Raw genomic sequence first — 15,615 nt, 5'->3', positions numbered from 1 at the left:
GTAAGGATTTAAAAAAAATTGGGAATCCTTCCCTGTAAATGCTTCTTTTTTGTTCCTCCAGTTGAGAATTCTAACTCTAACATGAGCTCTTACTTTCAAGGCTGCAAATGTGCTAAATGTTTCTCAAAATGGAAAATTTGGTTCATCTCTACAAAGAGAAGAAAACAATTAGGACAGGCATGTATTTAAACTTCCATTTAACCTTGTATTCCCAAGACTAATTGTTAAAAGTGAGGTTTTGTTCTTTAATTAGTGTCATGCACATATGAGAACATGCTTGAAATCCTTACCCCCTGATACAGAATGCAAGATGTCTAAAGTTTAAACATGCTTTTTATATGTTAGGCTATTCAAGGGTAGAATTCATAATATGTAAGTGACCTTAGAGGCTACCAAGTCCAACTCCTCTTTTACAAATGAGGAGACTGAGTTTGAGAGAGGTTAAGAGACTTGCCCAAGGTCACCCAACTAGAAAGAGTCTGAGGCAGGATTTGAACTTGCATTTTCCAGATTTCAAATCCAACATAGCTGCCCTCACTTAAAAATTAACTTTTGGGACAAGATCTTGGCAGACACAGAACACATTAATATACTAATGATTTTTCCCTTTCTAGATATCCATTTAATGCAAGCCTCATTTCATGCTCTTCATTTTCCTTTGCCACTTCCATTGATACAGAACATCCAGCTCTGAAGGAGTGTGTTCTACCAGACTCAAGTTGCACAGGGTTAACAATTTTAAATTCTCTTCTTTCTTTTCTTTCCCAGGCCCTTGTGCAGCTGGAGTTGTTGGAATCAAAATGCCTCGTTACTGTCTCTTTGGAGATACTGTGAACACAGCCTCAAGGATGGAATCCACAGGCCTCCGTAAGAATAGAAACTGGCTTTCACTGTGGCCTGAATGTACATCAACAGAGTAGCATTGTAGAAAGAGCTGAAAAATATTCGAGATAATGAGATTCAGTGAGATGAATATCCTTTTCTTGGATGGAAAACCCTTTTATATGTAGAAATTTCCCCCTCTGATATCAGTCACGTTTATGGTGACCAAAATGCATGATTCCTTGTTTTTTATCCTGGATCCTATGTAATGAGATAACCATGAAATTGAACATTGGTTCATAGGATCAGAGAAAAGCTTAAAGAAAATGATGGGTAGGTCCAATGAAAAAATGAATATGTTTCATCTTGCCTTCCCATCTCCATTTTATTTAGTTATTGTGAAGAGTAACACCAGTGAGGTCATACAGCTATTAAGTATCCAAGGTTGAATTTGAACTTGGCTCTTCTTGGCTCTAGACCAGTCATTCTATATACTGTACCTCCTAGCTGCCCACAAAGTCAGCCTGCAAACACTTACTTATGTGATATATTGTGCTAAAGTCCTACTCTGCTTTTTTGTGTTGTGGAAGTAGCCCTGAGTTCTTGAAGGCTCTAGCCAGCCAGTCAGTTTATAGGATAGGCCTGGTGAAGGATTGATGGCATGTTTGTCTTATGGGCAAGGCTCATTTCAGGGTTGGCTACACGTAGGGTGATACATTTTTCAACCATGGCAATGCCAAGTTACATCAGTGGAGGGAGTAGCTCAGGATGAAATGACAGTTCTTTGAGATTGATGAAATACATGAATTCTGTTGTTCTGTAGAATTATTCTAACATTTATAACATCATTGCTAAGGAGAAACACTTTCCAGATTCCCACTAGGAATACAAGGAACACACCTACCATTTCCCACTCTCAAAGTCACAAACTCCTCCCCACCTTCCCATCCCTATACACTATGAGTATCCCTACTCTTTTCCCTTGCTTCCACTGATCTGGTTCTTTTGAAAATATTGGGTTGAAGAGATAGCCTCTTGGAGTCATGGAGATGTTTGGTCAAGTAGGAGACAGTGGGATCTGGAAGTTGTGGGTAGGGAGGAGAGCTCCAGTGGTTTCTTAAGAAAGGGCTTGGTGCTCCAATGGCAAAGGGAGTGGAAGAACTAAGATTTTGGTAGCAGCTGTTTTAGTGGAATCTGTTGAGGATGAAGTAAGGGTAGGAGAGGAATGTGGAATTCTCCCAGTGTTTTCTTGGTAAATGTTTAACAACCAACTCTCCAGAAAAAAAAAATTGCACATGACATACTTTTAAGTTTAAACTGTGTTATTAAAACTTTGTCTATCACTTTCTTGAATTTCAGTCAACAAAATGAATTAACCAAACAATAAGTCAAGCCCTGACATAATGTTTGTCTTTCTCAAGTGTATATGCTCACACTGAAAGATTAATTCTCATAAGCAGGGCTCATCACATCATTGGATCTTCTAACTACCATGTCCTCAAGAGGAATAGAGTCTAAACAATTACCCTAGTGCAATTATCAATAATAGGGAAATAGTTCTTGATCAATGATACATGTAAAACCCAGTGGAATTGTGTGTTGGCTACAAGGGGGAGTAGGAGGGGAGCGAAAGAACATGAATCATGTAACTATGGAAAAAATATTCTAAATTAATTAATTAAATAAAAATTTCAATAAAAAAAGAAGAATAGAGTCTCCTTAACAAGAGGAATAAAGATTTTGAAGGTATAGTGCCTTCAGGGAACTTTCACAGAAGCAGTAACTATAAAACTCTGTGTACAGTAGGGACCAGGAAGAGTAAAACTTAGAATTCCCAAGTTCTTCAGTATGGAGTCTATATTGCTGCAGCCTCATAATGAGAAGAATGTTAGAACAATCACTTACACATGGTAGAAACCCAGCAAATGTTTGTTATTGAGGATTATGAAAGACAGTCATGATAGAGTGGTAAGACATGAATTAAAATCAGAAGACCTAGGTTTAAATGACCAGTCTTCTATTTAATTTGTGTATATTTTTGGGTAAGTCACTGAACCTTTTCTGGGCCTCAATTTCCTCATCTATAAAATAAAAGGTTTGAATTGAATGACCACTGTAATCCCTTCCAGCTCTTAATGTATGATTCCAAAATACTATAATTACAATAGATGGATACAATAGAAGGAAAGAAGTGGTCTTCATGAGTGTAGAGGAGACTCATAAAAAGTTGGATAAGCCAAATAGGATTTAGGCTAACATCTTTTTGTGGGTTATATATGAGGTTAATTTGGGAAATACTGGTTTTATGCTTTGGTTGAGTATTTGTGATGCAATGTATGTAGTAGAGATTTCCAACTTACTTGGAGCTCTAGCTTCTTCTTTTAGTTTCTCATATGGGTGAATTATTACAAGAAAATTGAACTCCCTCCAATCACATATCATTAGTTGACTATTAAATATCCTCTCTTGTATATCCTATAAACATCTCAAATGAATTATGTGCAAAACTGAAATTTTTATCTTTTTCTATAGATTTGCCCTTATTTTAAATTTCCTTCTTTTTACTGAGGGTATCATTTTCCTCCTAGACACTGAAGTTTGTAAATTTGGAGTCATCTTTGACTCTTCTTATTCTCTCATCCCACATAGCCAATATATTGCTAAATCTCACTAGTTCTACATTTATATCTCTCATACTTGTCCTCTTCACTCATATGGCCACCATCCTAGTGGTGCTTCTTGACTTTACATCATCATGCAAACAAGGCCAAAATCCCAAGTTCCCTGCCCCAAGCTAGGACACATCTACTGCTACTGTAGACAAACATGCAAAGATCTATGAGGCTAATTAGGAAACAGTCTACAGAATAATGAAAATCATCTGTCCTTCCACGTGAAAGGAAATGCTTTAAGTAGGTCACACAAAGTCTCTTTTTAGGAGGATACCAAAATAATAACAGTTGAAAAAGAGTGGTAGAATAAGTGAGAACACTTGTGACTATGAAAGTGGATTCTGAATGGAAGTAATTCAATTTTGCTTTTCCTTTCTAGCTTTGAGGATTCATGTGAGTGGATCCACTATTGCCATTCTGAAGAGGACTGAATGCCAGTTCTTGTATGAAGTGAGAGGAGAAACCTACTTAAAGGTAACAGATATATAGAAACACCAACCACTACTTTTATTTAGTGTAATTATGCTTAGAAATGTTCAACAAAGTTGAAGAAGGTAGAGATAGAATCTCACAACATTGTTCTAATTCTCCTTTCTGCATAGTCCTCATTGATTTATAATTCATGTGAGAAATATCAATATATTAATTTTGTTTCAAGTAAATGATCTCAGATTTGGTTTTGACACTAAAAAAGTCTTTTTTTCCTCTTCTGTATTCAAGGCCTAAAGAAATGGATCTATTGTTTTCACATAAATTTTCCTTACATACATATCAATACCCTTCTCTTTGCCTTTTCATTCAGGGGAGCTACATCTGGAGAGAAGCACTGGAGTATATTGATAAATATATAACAATTAGCTATTCAAAAATAATTTCATCTACATTATTTACATTTTCTCCATCACTTTCTCAACAAAATATAAACCAAGCCCTGATTTATTTGTCAATTTATAAGGTGTTAGCTCATGCTGAAAATTTAACAACTTGTTTCATAATGCTATTGTTTCCAGTATACCCCTGGGTGTGTGTGTGTGTGCGTGCACACGTGTGGTTCCTGGGGTAAGGGAGGGAGTTTGAACAAGTAACAAACAAGTAAGGTTAGTGAATCAGGTTTTAATCAATTAGTTATATACTTCTGTTTCCTCACTTCCTGCCTTTCATATAAAATCATGTCAGAATTCTTCTGCTATTATGTATCTTTTAAAGAGTTATATTAATACCTTGTGTTTTTATAGCACATTCATTTCTGAATTTCTTGAACCAGTAATCCCATATCTAAAAGATCCTTCAAAAAAATATAATTCAACAGAAGCAACCAACACATGAATCATGTCTAACGTTGGATGAGAAGCCCTGAAAAGGGCTCAGTAAGTCCTCACACCAGAGATGCTACTCCTTCCAGAATAATCCAAAACACCCCTCTAATGTCCTAATGGCATACTAGAAGGTCCTTTACAATTGTGAAATTCTATGATTCTGATTTTGTTCTCTGGGGCCAAGTAAAACAAATCTTATCCCTATTCATTAAGCTAGGCTTTCAAATATTTGATGATACCTGTCATCTTGTTTCTATGTTTTCTCTTCTCCAGGGTAAACAGCTCTGATTCCTTCAACTAGTTTTCATGTGTCATGGACTTAAGGCACTTTTCTATCCTTTATCATCCTAATCATTTTTGTTTGTTTTTTCTCTGAATGATCTCTAACATGTCAATATCTTTTAAAAATATAATACATCAGATATAATTTGATCAGGGTAGCATAAAATATTGAATAGCTCTCACTTTATTCCTGAAAACGATTCAGGGGTGTGCTGGTAAATGTTTTACAATCAGCCCCCTCCAAATGTATATATTACATACTTTTTATTTTAACCTGTATTATTAACATTTTCTCCATTATTTTCATATATCTAGACAATCAACAAAATAATAAATCAAGCTCTGTTTTGTAACATTTGTAGATTTCTGTAGTGCAAACTCACACAATGGAAATTTAACAGTTGGCTTATTCAGGAGTATGAGTTGGTTTTTAGAATACCCCTGAAGTTACAGCTTTCTTAAAATAGCCCTATCAATAGATCTCTGCTTTGTTTCCATTACTTTATGTCCATAAAAAGTACTGCTATGAATGTTTTCATGGATGGATGAGACACACACACACACACACACACAGATAAATAGACAGACAGAGACAGAGAGAGGATGCCCTTTCTTTCTGTCTTTAATTTCCTTGAGGTATACGCCTAGCAGTGGTATCATAGTAGTTACTCTAATTGCTTTAAACTATTGAAGCTCAAAATAGCACTAAGACTTTTGGAACACCTTGAATAGCATAAAAGTTTAGTCTAAGCCGGTAGCACCTGGGTAGTAAAGTGGAAAAAGAGCCAAATTTGGAGTTTAAGAATTGTGAATCCCAGCTCTGCCACCTATTTGTAGGATTTTATGAATGCTACTTTGCTTCTCTGAGCCCCAGTTGAGGGGGTTAGATTCAACAACCCCTAAGGTCTAATCTAACTCTAAATCCATCAGTGGATTAGCCTATTGTTTGTCAATCTGCTTTCCAGTTTCCCCAGAAATTCCAGTCAAACAAGGAGTTCTTCTCCAAATAGTTAACATTCTTGGGTTTATCAAAAACAGCTACTGAATTCACTTATTCTAGTCCTTGCTCATCTTCTTTTCTACTTTTTAATTAGTACCAAATAATTTTGACAACTACTGCTTCTTGGTATAGTATGAGATCTAGAACTGTTACTGCCTTGTCCTTTCTCTTTTTTTTCCCCTTTAATTATTTTCCTTGAGATTCTATTTAAACCTATTCTTGCAAATAAATTTTGTTATTGTCTACTTTTTGAAAATAATCCCTTGGGCACATTAACACACTATTGATGGAGTTGTAAATTAGAATAGTCATTCTAGAAAACAATTTGGAACTGACCCCAAAGTCTCTAAGCTATGCATACTTTTTGACCCAACTATACTTCAACTACACCTAAACCCCAAGGAGATCAAATAAAGAGGAAAAGGACCCCTTTGTACCATTAAAAATTTTAGAGCAACTCTTTATGTGGCAACAAAGAAATGGAAACTAAGAGGTGAAGGTGCCTACCAATTGATGAATTGTTGGACAAATGCTATTGTGCTAGTAGAAATGACAAAAAAGACAGGTTCAGAGAAATCTGTGAAGATGTCTATGAATTCCTTTATTCCACTACTATAATGTGTGGGGTTTTTTCTGTCTCATTAGGGAAGAGGAACTGAGACCACCTATTGGCTTACGGGTGTTAAAGAGCAGGAGTATACTTTGCCGACACCACCTTCCGTGTAAGTTATAGAATGGGGAATGGGGGTACAGAAAGAAAGGGAAATTGACCTTCTTGGTTGTCTTATCTAGACAGGCAGTTTTCAAACATTCAAACTTTTGTTTTCAGAAACCATTTATAATCTTAAAAATTACTGAGGATCCTAAAGAGATTTTCTTTACATATGTTGTATTTAGCGATGTTTATTATATTTGAAATTAAAACTGTTAAATTTGAAAAAATCTCTTAAATAATTAAAAAAAATAATAAATTTGATTACATCTTTACATAAATTATGTTTTGCATGAGCTATATTTTCCAAAAATTATTTTTTTAAATTGTGATCTCATAGGTCAGAAGTAAAAGTTTCTTGGAGGCCCTCAAGGGTCCTTAGCCCATACTTTGAGAAATGTTCCTCTGGACTTCATTGTGCATATGAAATGTAACCTTTGATAAATCCTGTGTGTATGAAAATAATACATCTGATATATGTAATTATCATAAGCTGATAATTAAGAAGCTATACATGAGTAGACTACACAAATTTTGATTCCTAGCCTTTCTGGGGGGTCTGTTTAGGTTACAGACCCCCCAGAAAGGCTAGGATGTATAGTATACACACACACACACACACACACACACACACACACATACACTATATAATACAATATTCCTTTCTATATTCCAATGAGACAAAAAAATGGAGATAAGCCAACTTTTAATTTGCCACCAGAGTTGTGAAGCTAGTTTCTATCTCTATTCTTGGAGAAAAATCCAGCTAATTAAGGAATAAGAGCTCTGCTTCTGTCTCTTCAAGATGTATATGCTCCATCCTTGAATCTTCAGATCCCTCCTACCCTAGCTAGGGTCACTTGTGGAAATAATTTTTTATAACTACAATGCAAATGGCAAGATTACCTGGGAGGTCAGCAGGTTTTCGGCCTTGCTATGTTGGGGACTGCCTAAGCTATCTAGAAAAGCCATTCACCTAGTCATCATAAGCAGAGCCTAGACGCTGAGGTCGCTGATATTTTGGGAGTGCATGAATATGTTTAGAATTGAAGCTACAATGTCTGTAGTTCATAGATACTCAGCATCGCAGGATCTCGAGGTTTCTCCGTAGTCTGGAAACTGACCAAGACTACAGCAAATATTCAGATAAGTTTTTCCTTGACCTGCAACAAAGACAAAAAAAATACTTTTAAACTTCTAAACATAGTCAACTCTGATAGGGACCAAAGGTTAAAACAAACTTTTGTACTTGCACTGAGAATAGCTCTGTAATCTCTGACCAGTGGAGCCATGAGATCAACTCAAACTCTTGGAGTCTTATTATTGTGGACTAAGCCTAAATTTGTCTTTGACCAACAAGTTCCAGGTTTGTGAGTCAGTCAACAAACAAGCATTTTTAAGTACCTATGATATGCCAGACACTGTGCTAAGTGATGAGAATACAAAGAAAGACAAAGAACATTCCCTGTTGTCAAGGATCTTACAATCTAATGGAGGAAGACAATATATAAATAACTATTAAACTATTTTATTGTAGTTTAGTCATTTTCAGTCATATCTGGTTCTTTGTGACCCTCATTTGGGGTTTTCTTAGCAGAGATATGTTTGCCAGTTCCTTCTCCCAGCTCATTTTACAGATGAAGAAACTGAAACAAAGAGGGTTAAGTGGTTTGCCAGGAGTCATTCATCTAATAAGTGTCTGGGACCAGTTGAATAATGAGATCCGAATTCAAACTGTAGAGATTTTATTTAAGAAGAGAATGAGAAGCAAGGAAATGGAAGTACCAATTATGTATGACCTTCTCAAGGCACAAAAGAAGACCGGAGAGATGTGAGATGATAGCTATCAGTGAGGGGGAGGGGGGATGAACCACTAAAAATATAAAACAATAAAAAACAATCAGTTTAAAGCTTTGGGGAAATAATGTCAGGATATTTCATTAAAATATGGCATAAATTATCTGTGATGACAGGGATAACAAGCACCAAAAACACCAGGTCAGACACTGTCACTGGTCCCTATCATAGGTCTGAACCATTGGAATTAAAACGTCTAAGAAGGCACAGTCCTCATTCACACAATATATCCCAAGGTCTAGAATGGACATCCTTCATACTGTTATGAAGGTTCTTTTAGGGTTCTTAGGAGTACCAGCCAAAGCCTCTTCCTTCTACTATGGAAGGTCATCAAGGGAATAATACCAAAATTCTGACCCCTTTAAAGCCCTCTACTGAGAGCCTACCATCTTCTTTGATGGGGGTACCAAGAAGACTTCCCTTCATCTGGAATGACCCAGAACTGTATCACACCTTCTTTACTCTGATTCTTCCCCATGAATAACCTGCACTACTTAGAAATATCTGTTCTTTAGGCATGATTTCCAGGGCTCTTGAGATTCACTGAACTACTTCAAAATCAATAAGTATTTGTTGAGTGCTAGGAATTTGGAATACAAATAAATTCAAAAAAGAAAGATCATTCCTACCCCGATTGAGACAAATGGCAGGCGAAGGATGACAAGGTACCAATGGAGGGGTATGGTGGAATGAGGGAGCAGGAACTGCTGGACCTTGGAAGTTAATATGTCAAAGGTCCCAGCAGCAGTAAGTCCCAGATAAGAGCTTAGGGACCATAAATGCTGGCAAACATTCCAACAATGGTATATACCAGATAAGGACTGGGGGGCCATGCATGCTGGAGAGTATATATATCCTAGCATCCCTAGACTACAATTGGAACTCTATGGCAGGGCTCCCCTGGTGTGTGCTGCTGGTGCACACCAGTTCAATAAACGACTCTCCTGCTAATTGCATTGTCTTTTGGTCTTCTGTGGTGGTGGGCAAAAACCTGGACCCTAACAGGAGAAGTCAAGAAATGCAGGAGTAGAGTTGAGAGGGGAGTGAGGAGTGAGTATGGCTGACCTAGGCACTTCCTCAAAATGGAGCTCCCTGGATGAGCTCCTCAATTGGAAGAGAGGGCTCTCACACCAGAGGAAGTTTCCAGGGTGAAAAAGTTGCTGGGGAGTGATGGAGAACTCCACAGAGAAAGGAGCAGAGCCAGGAAAAGGACATGGTGTTATAGCCCTTCCAGCATTAACATATCCAAAAACATTTCAACTTGTGGTGGTTATGGTTTTAAACCTTTTCCTTCTGTTTTAGAATCCTAAGTAAAGGTGGCAAAGCAGAAGAGCAGGAAGGGCTAGGCAACTGAGGTTGTGACTTGCTCTAGCTCACACAACTAGGAAGTGTCTGAGGCTAGATTTGAACCCAGGACCTCCCCTCTCCAGCCTGGCTCTCCATCCACTGGACTATTTAGCTTCCCCATTCAATTTAATTTCTATTCCTACCAAGATGCAATCAAATCTATTTCTACCCAGAGTTGTTTCTATTCAAATAAACCAATGTGTGTGGAAACCTCTTATAAACAGAAAAGCATTATACAAACATAAAGTAATCCATATTTTATACTCAAGAGTGGTCCTGATCATTGGCTATGAAACTCAATTTATAAGATTATAATTTTATATAAATATATGAATTTATAATTTATAGGGACCCAAGACAATCTTGGAGCAGAGGAATCCTATATATGAATTAATGTTTCAATCTTTTCCTTCTTTTCAGTGAGAATCAGCAGCATCTACAGGCAGAATTTTCCAACATGATCGTTGAATCTTTGCAGAAGAGGCAGGCCCAAGGTTTAGCAAACCAGAAACCAAGGCGTGTGGCCAGCTATAAAAAAGGCTCCCTGGAGTACTTACACCTGAACACAACAAATGATAATAATACATATTTTTAAATCTAAGCATCTTAGATCTTAGTTAAATCAGAATCCACATAAGTAAGAGGTCTTGTTAATCTCAGAAGTTTGCCTTGTCAGTAAGACTTCAAAGAAATACAAAAGACCTAGAAACTTTCTCCATCCTTTTGGTCATCTTCTTGGAATATGATTTCTTCTATGAGTGATATTCATTTCCTTAGTTGATACAACTATATGTTGCTACGTGGCCTTATCTTAACAGTTTCTCTGTGAAGTTTCTACTGAGGTAGAAAGGAAAGACAACTTTTCTAGAACTCAAGGAAATTCCATTCTTGTGGAGTTTTTATTTTTTGTTTGTTTCATTGCTCTTTTTCTTGCTGTTTCCATGTTGGTATTTTTAATTACCACAATTTTATTTTAAATGTTCTCTCTGTAAAATTATCTTTAACTTGTAATTTTTGGAGGAAATGTTTTTATTCTATTTAATATGAATGAAATAAAGAGTTTGTTTGGTTCTGTGTATGGACTCCCATATATTTGATTCATTTTGCTGAACAAACTAATCCAATTCTCCTAGGCAGGTCAAAACTAATATTTTGTATGATCTTCAAGTAGGTCACTTCAAGTCTCTGGGTCCTGATCTTTTCATTTATAAAATGAGGGAAGTTGAATATAAGATTTCTGAGTTCCTTGTTAGAGACGGGTCCCTCAGGTTAGCACTCTGCTACTTCAAGTTTGATGTTAGGATGAAATGAGGCAATTATAAGTCATTGAACAATCAACCAAGAGAGGTTTACTTCTCCCTAACGTAGAAAAGATACTCAACAAGGATGCTCCAACACTTAAGTGCCCTCTCCTCATTTTAACATGGAAACATCCAGTCAACAGGGCAAGGTGTAGGTGCTTGTGGTCTTCATATATCTCCTGTCTGAAGATCTCTGATTCTATAAATAAGGGCTTTTTTATGTCCTTCAGTGACCAAAAAGCCAAGTCAAAGGAATTGGCTACCAAGTCCCTAGGGAAGCTTTATTTATCTTTGAGAGGAAAACTAGCCAACCCATATTGCACGGAGAGTAGAGAGCCTTGGATTTTTACCTTCCCCCTCATATGGTCCCTCCCTATCCCCAGTCCTTTATCCTTTTGACAAAATCCATGAGATCACCAAAGGAAAACGTATAGAAAAAGAAGTGAGGAGGTCCCAGAATGTAATCCTTAGTGATGCTCACATTTAGAGGGAAAATTAACAAAGAAGACTAAAAAGGAATGGTCAGAAAGGTAGGAAGAGAGTAGAAAGGAGCAGTAATGTGGAAACCAAGAAAAAAGTAGACAACTGTGTTTTTACGCCTTATTAGAGGGCCTAGTTCAATGGAACTAAAAATAATACATTTATTCTAAGGAATGTTTTATATTTTTATTTTCATAGTTAGGAACTTCATCATTTTGTTGATCTCCAGCTTTTATGATTTCACACTAGCTTGCCAGCCCTACTTACTTTATGTCCAAAGAAAAGACAAGAACAGATCTTCTGAGCAAACGGACTTTATTGTGAGAGCTGCAGGTCACATCTATTAGGAAGGAAGAAAGGAAACAAGTGGTCCTGGGTTTAAATCCTCAGACACTTCCCAACCCTGTGACCCTGGGCAAGTCACTTGATCCCAATTGCCTAGCCTTTACTGCTCTTCTGCCTGGGAACCAATACTTAGTATTGATTCTAAGATGAAAGGTAAGTTTTTTTTTATTATTATAGCACATTTTTCTATATACTTGGTCATGTAGCTGTCTTATTTTATAGATCAGAGGGTCATAGTTCTAGAATTGGAAGAGATTTTAAGAAGTCATTTATCTATTAATAAATTAATCAACATCTATCAAGTACATTCCAGGGATTCTCCTAGGCTCTGGGGACAATGATGAAGAATGAAACAATCTCAGGCTTCAAGGAACATACAGACTAATAGGGAAGATAGCTAGTATCTGTATATGTGTGTCTATATATGCAGAATAAATATAAAGAGAGTACAAATCAAATAAATACAAAGTAATTAAATACAAGATTGTTAGGGAGGGAGGGCACTAGCAATTGGGGAGATCAGGGAAGGTTTCATGTAGAAAGTAGCATTTGAACTACATCTTGAAGAGAAATTCTGGGAGGTGGAAGTGAGGAGACAGGGCATTCAAAGCATAATGTACAGTCATGTGAAGTGTAAGTTTAAATTTAGGTTTTATGCTAAATATGACAGTTATAAATTAATATTGTGGTTGCTAAATTTAAAATATTACAGCTTAAGTCAAAATGACTTTTAGCAGCTTTATTTACAAAGAGATGGAAAGAGTGAAAGTGGAAAAAATGTAGCTAAAGAGATCTATTTTAACAAGCCAACCAGTCCTTCTCTGGTAAAGTGAGGCTCAGCCCCACAGGGGGTTCAGAAACTGAACTGTTTGAGAAGACACCATGAAGACGCCTCCAGACCAAAAGCTGCACAAGAATGAACTTTGGGTGTGGTTTATTAAACATTTATTTGAATGTATAAGTTTCATGCCAAAGTGGACTACCCCCTAACTGGCTTTTTGTCGATGTGTTCCAGCAATTATTTTTTTTTCTCACTTATCCTCAAATTATTGTAATCTTTAAGTTGATTATGTTTTCATGATCCTTTGGGAAAAATTTATTTTTTTTCCAAATGGTCACACGGAGAAATGTAAAAATGGAGACTTGAATCCAGGACTCCAGTCCCCAGAAGTCCTTCCTCACTTCCCAGAATGCTTTGTATTCGCACTGAATTCTCACCTGGGCAAGATCACAGATCATTATTTAAAGGAGTTCCCCACATATTGAGGGTCTCTTTCCTACTTCTGCTCCCGAGCAGATGTGTCTCATGATGTGAGTGAAAATTGAATGGGCCTCTTGGCCCACCTAGCACATGCTTCTCTTACTTGTATATTCTTAAATTCTTTAATCTTCAATAAACCTCTAAAAATATTTTTAAAAAACTATGTGAATTTTCTAATAATCCTCAGCCAGAAGTCCCCATGATGTCTTCAGCCAGAGTTCCACTCACTCAGCAAGCTGATGAAGGATCCAGGGAAAAGGTCTCCTTCAAGCCAAAGCAGGGATCTCCAGAACAATCTCTCCAAATGCCAGGAAGGGAATGAATGCTAGACCATGTTGGTCTCTTTTTATACTCCCTTCTTCCATGTCACTTCCTGTCACTTGCCCTTCTTCACAAAAAACAATGGCAGTCTTTCAGTTTTCCTAGAACTGCCCAAGTGGCCTTTTGTGAACCTTAAAAAATTCTCAGACCCTACTTCATAAAGTTTGGTTAAGACCATTCCCCATTTAAACAATGAAGGGACTTAGATCAGGAATGTGAGACCTCTACTCCACCCCTACTTAAGCATGCTTTAGGGGAAGAAACTCCTTGCTGAACAATGAAAAATACTTAAACCCATACTTATAGTAAGGCAAAAGTTCTTGAGCAGTGCCTATTTTTAGATCTAATACAAAAGGGTGCTAAGTACCTATAAAGGTCAGGCAACTTTGAATTTACAAGGAGCAAAGAGGTGAGAACTTACTCAGAGGTTTTTTCAGGTGTGAACTTAATCAAAAGTTTAAGTCGACTTAGGTGTGAATTAAGAATGGTCTGTCCTTTGGAAAACATCTACTGTGATTGGTAGATGTGAGAACTTAGGGGAGGTGACATAGGAGAAAATTCCCTTTAAAAGCAGGTAAAGAGGGCTCAGGACAGTCAGCTGGGAAAAGCTAAATTGGAGGAGGCAGCTGGTATCTCTCTGAACACTAGAATCTTGCTTGGACAAATCTTGTGGTGAGTGGATAAAAGACTGACTGATCTCTCTCTTAGGGTTTCAGCCTAGGCTGGCTCATGCTGGCCTAGGCTGGTTTATTCCCTTTTTCTCATTTATTCCCTTTCTCTCTCTCTGTCTCTCTGTCTCTGTCTCTCTGTCTCTCTCTCTCTTATTCCTCATTTGTATTAATTAAAATCTCTATAAAACCCAGCTGACTTGGGTATATTTCATATTTGGGAATTTTTCCCTGGTGACCACTTTATATTTTGATTTAAAACAAGACACTGTCTTGAAACTATATTTCTGCAGTCACAATTTAAGCCAAACACTCTTATCTGCCACAGTTTATAACTCCCACTATTTTAATCACTACACTTTGGAGTTGTCACTCTAGTAAGTGACTTCTGAACTCATACTTAATGGTAAGTAGGGGCACTTTAAGTTCTTTATTTGATTAGTTAAAAATAGAGAAGGGGAGAGTTAATCCTATCTTCACAAAAGGCATGAATATGGGAGATGAACTATAGTGTATGAGGAATAGAAAAGACCAGTTTGATTGGGTAGCAGAATGTGAGAGGAAGAATAGCATACAATGAGGCTAGAAATGTAAGTTGGGACTAGCTTGTAAATAAAGCAATTGGGTGACACATTGGGTAGAGCACTAGACTACGGTTAGAAAGACCTAGGTGCCAATATAGCCTCGGACATTGTGGAAAGGAAACAAGACTGACTGTTTGTGGGGGAAGGGGTCTTGTGACTAGTACTTCCTTCCTGCCGGGGGGACTTGCTTCCGGGTGTTGGAGGAGAGGAGCTTGTTCAGTCCAGTCTGGTGTGGTGTGCCACCTTTCTTCGTTCAGCCTGAAGATTCAAGCCCAATCTCTTCTGAAAGTTAGAACTGTTCTTGTTTGCTTCCTGTCTACTGCTAAGATTCTAAAAAAGACAAAACTGGACTAATATAGAGTAGAGGGGAGTGGGAGAACCCTCCACCAGCCTCTGGCCTGCCCTCAACTCTGAATCTGAGGAAAGAACTCCAATTCCAACTGGTTATTAATAACCAACTGGTTGTTGAACTTTATATTATTTGAATCGGCAGTCAGATAAGTGGACTATCTTTTCTGGTCATAGAGGGAGCTGAACTTCAGTTCAGTCATTCATTAGACAAAACAGACCTTATCGGACCCCTGCTGTTTCCTCTCAGCAGGGGGCATCTCCCTCCCTTGACTCACCAAGCAATATTCCCTCTCTCC

The 15,615-nt window shown here is 37.4% G+C and overlaps 1 protein-coding gene across 1 annotated transcript in view; it reads left to right on the top strand.

The window, feature by feature from the left end:
* Positions 1-11,084, top strand: part of GUCY2C (guanylate cyclase 2C) — a 97,998-nt gene extending 86,914 nt beyond the window's left edge. The window contains exons 24-27 of the mRNA XM_007503690.3: positions 769-867; positions 3,874-3,968; positions 6,738-6,814; positions 10,429-11,084. Coding sequence (XP_007503752.2) covers positions 769-867; positions 3,874-3,968; positions 6,738-6,814; positions 10,429-10,603 — 446 coding nt within the window. The 3' untranslated portion in view covers positions 10,604-11,084. The remainder of the gene's footprint in view (positions 1-768; positions 868-3,873; positions 3,969-6,737; positions 6,815-10,428) is intronic.
* Positions 11,085-15,615: the final 4,531 nt, after the last annotated feature.

Source organism: Monodelphis domestica, chromosome 5 (assembly GCF_027887165.1).
Source record: "Monodelphis domestica isolate mMonDom1 chromosome 5, mMonDom1.pri, whole genome shotgun sequence".
Taxonomy (NCBI): Eukaryota; Metazoa; Chordata; class Mammalia; order Didelphimorphia; family Didelphidae; genus Monodelphis; species Monodelphis domestica.
The sequence above is the reverse complement of the archived record's forward strand: the minus strand, read 5'-3'. Positions and strand labels throughout refer to the sequence as shown.